Source organism: Buceros rhinoceros, unplaced genomic scaffold (assembly GCF_000710305.1).
Source record: "Buceros rhinoceros silvestris isolate BGI_N320 unplaced genomic scaffold, ASM71030v1 scaffold28089, whole genome shotgun sequence".
Lineage (NCBI taxonomy): Eukaryota > Metazoa > Chordata > Aves > Bucerotiformes > Bucerotidae > Buceros > Buceros rhinoceros.
This window is the reverse complement of record NW_010430175.1, coordinates 1-248: the sequence shown is the minus strand read 5'-3', so window position 1 is coordinate 248 and position 248 is coordinate 1. Positions and strand designations below refer to the sequence as shown.

Genomic DNA, 248 nt, shown 5'->3' with positions numbered 1-248 from the left:
CCTCGCACACCTCCTCCCGGTCAATCCGCTCGTTCACAAAGAGAATCCCGTTCTCCAGGTTCACCTCCAGGTGCTGCCTGGCCCCGGCCCGAGACACGATGCGGAACCGTCGCGCTGACAAGGTGGACACATCCAGCCCCAGGTCCTCGCCCAGGTTGGCCACGAAGGCTCCGTGCTCCAGCTCCTCCGGCACGGCGTAGCGCAGCTGCCCGCCCGCCGGGCGCGGTGCCGGGTGCCCGGCCAGCAGG

General features: G+C 70.2%; 1 protein-coding gene across 1 annotated transcript in view; it reads right to left on the bottom strand.

Moving 5' to 3' along the window:
* The window catches only part of LOC104499435 (protocadherin-10-like), a gene marked incomplete at its 5' end in the record, with an annotated part of 4,643 nt that extends 4,432 nt beyond the window's left edge, over positions 1-211 (bottom strand). Inside the window, one exon of the mRNA XM_010142940.1 lies at positions 2-211. Within this exon, the coding sequence (XP_010141242.1) occupies positions 2-211 (210 nt within the window). The remainder of the gene's footprint in view (position 1) is intronic.
* Between the last annotated feature and the right edge of the window lie 37 nt (positions 212-248).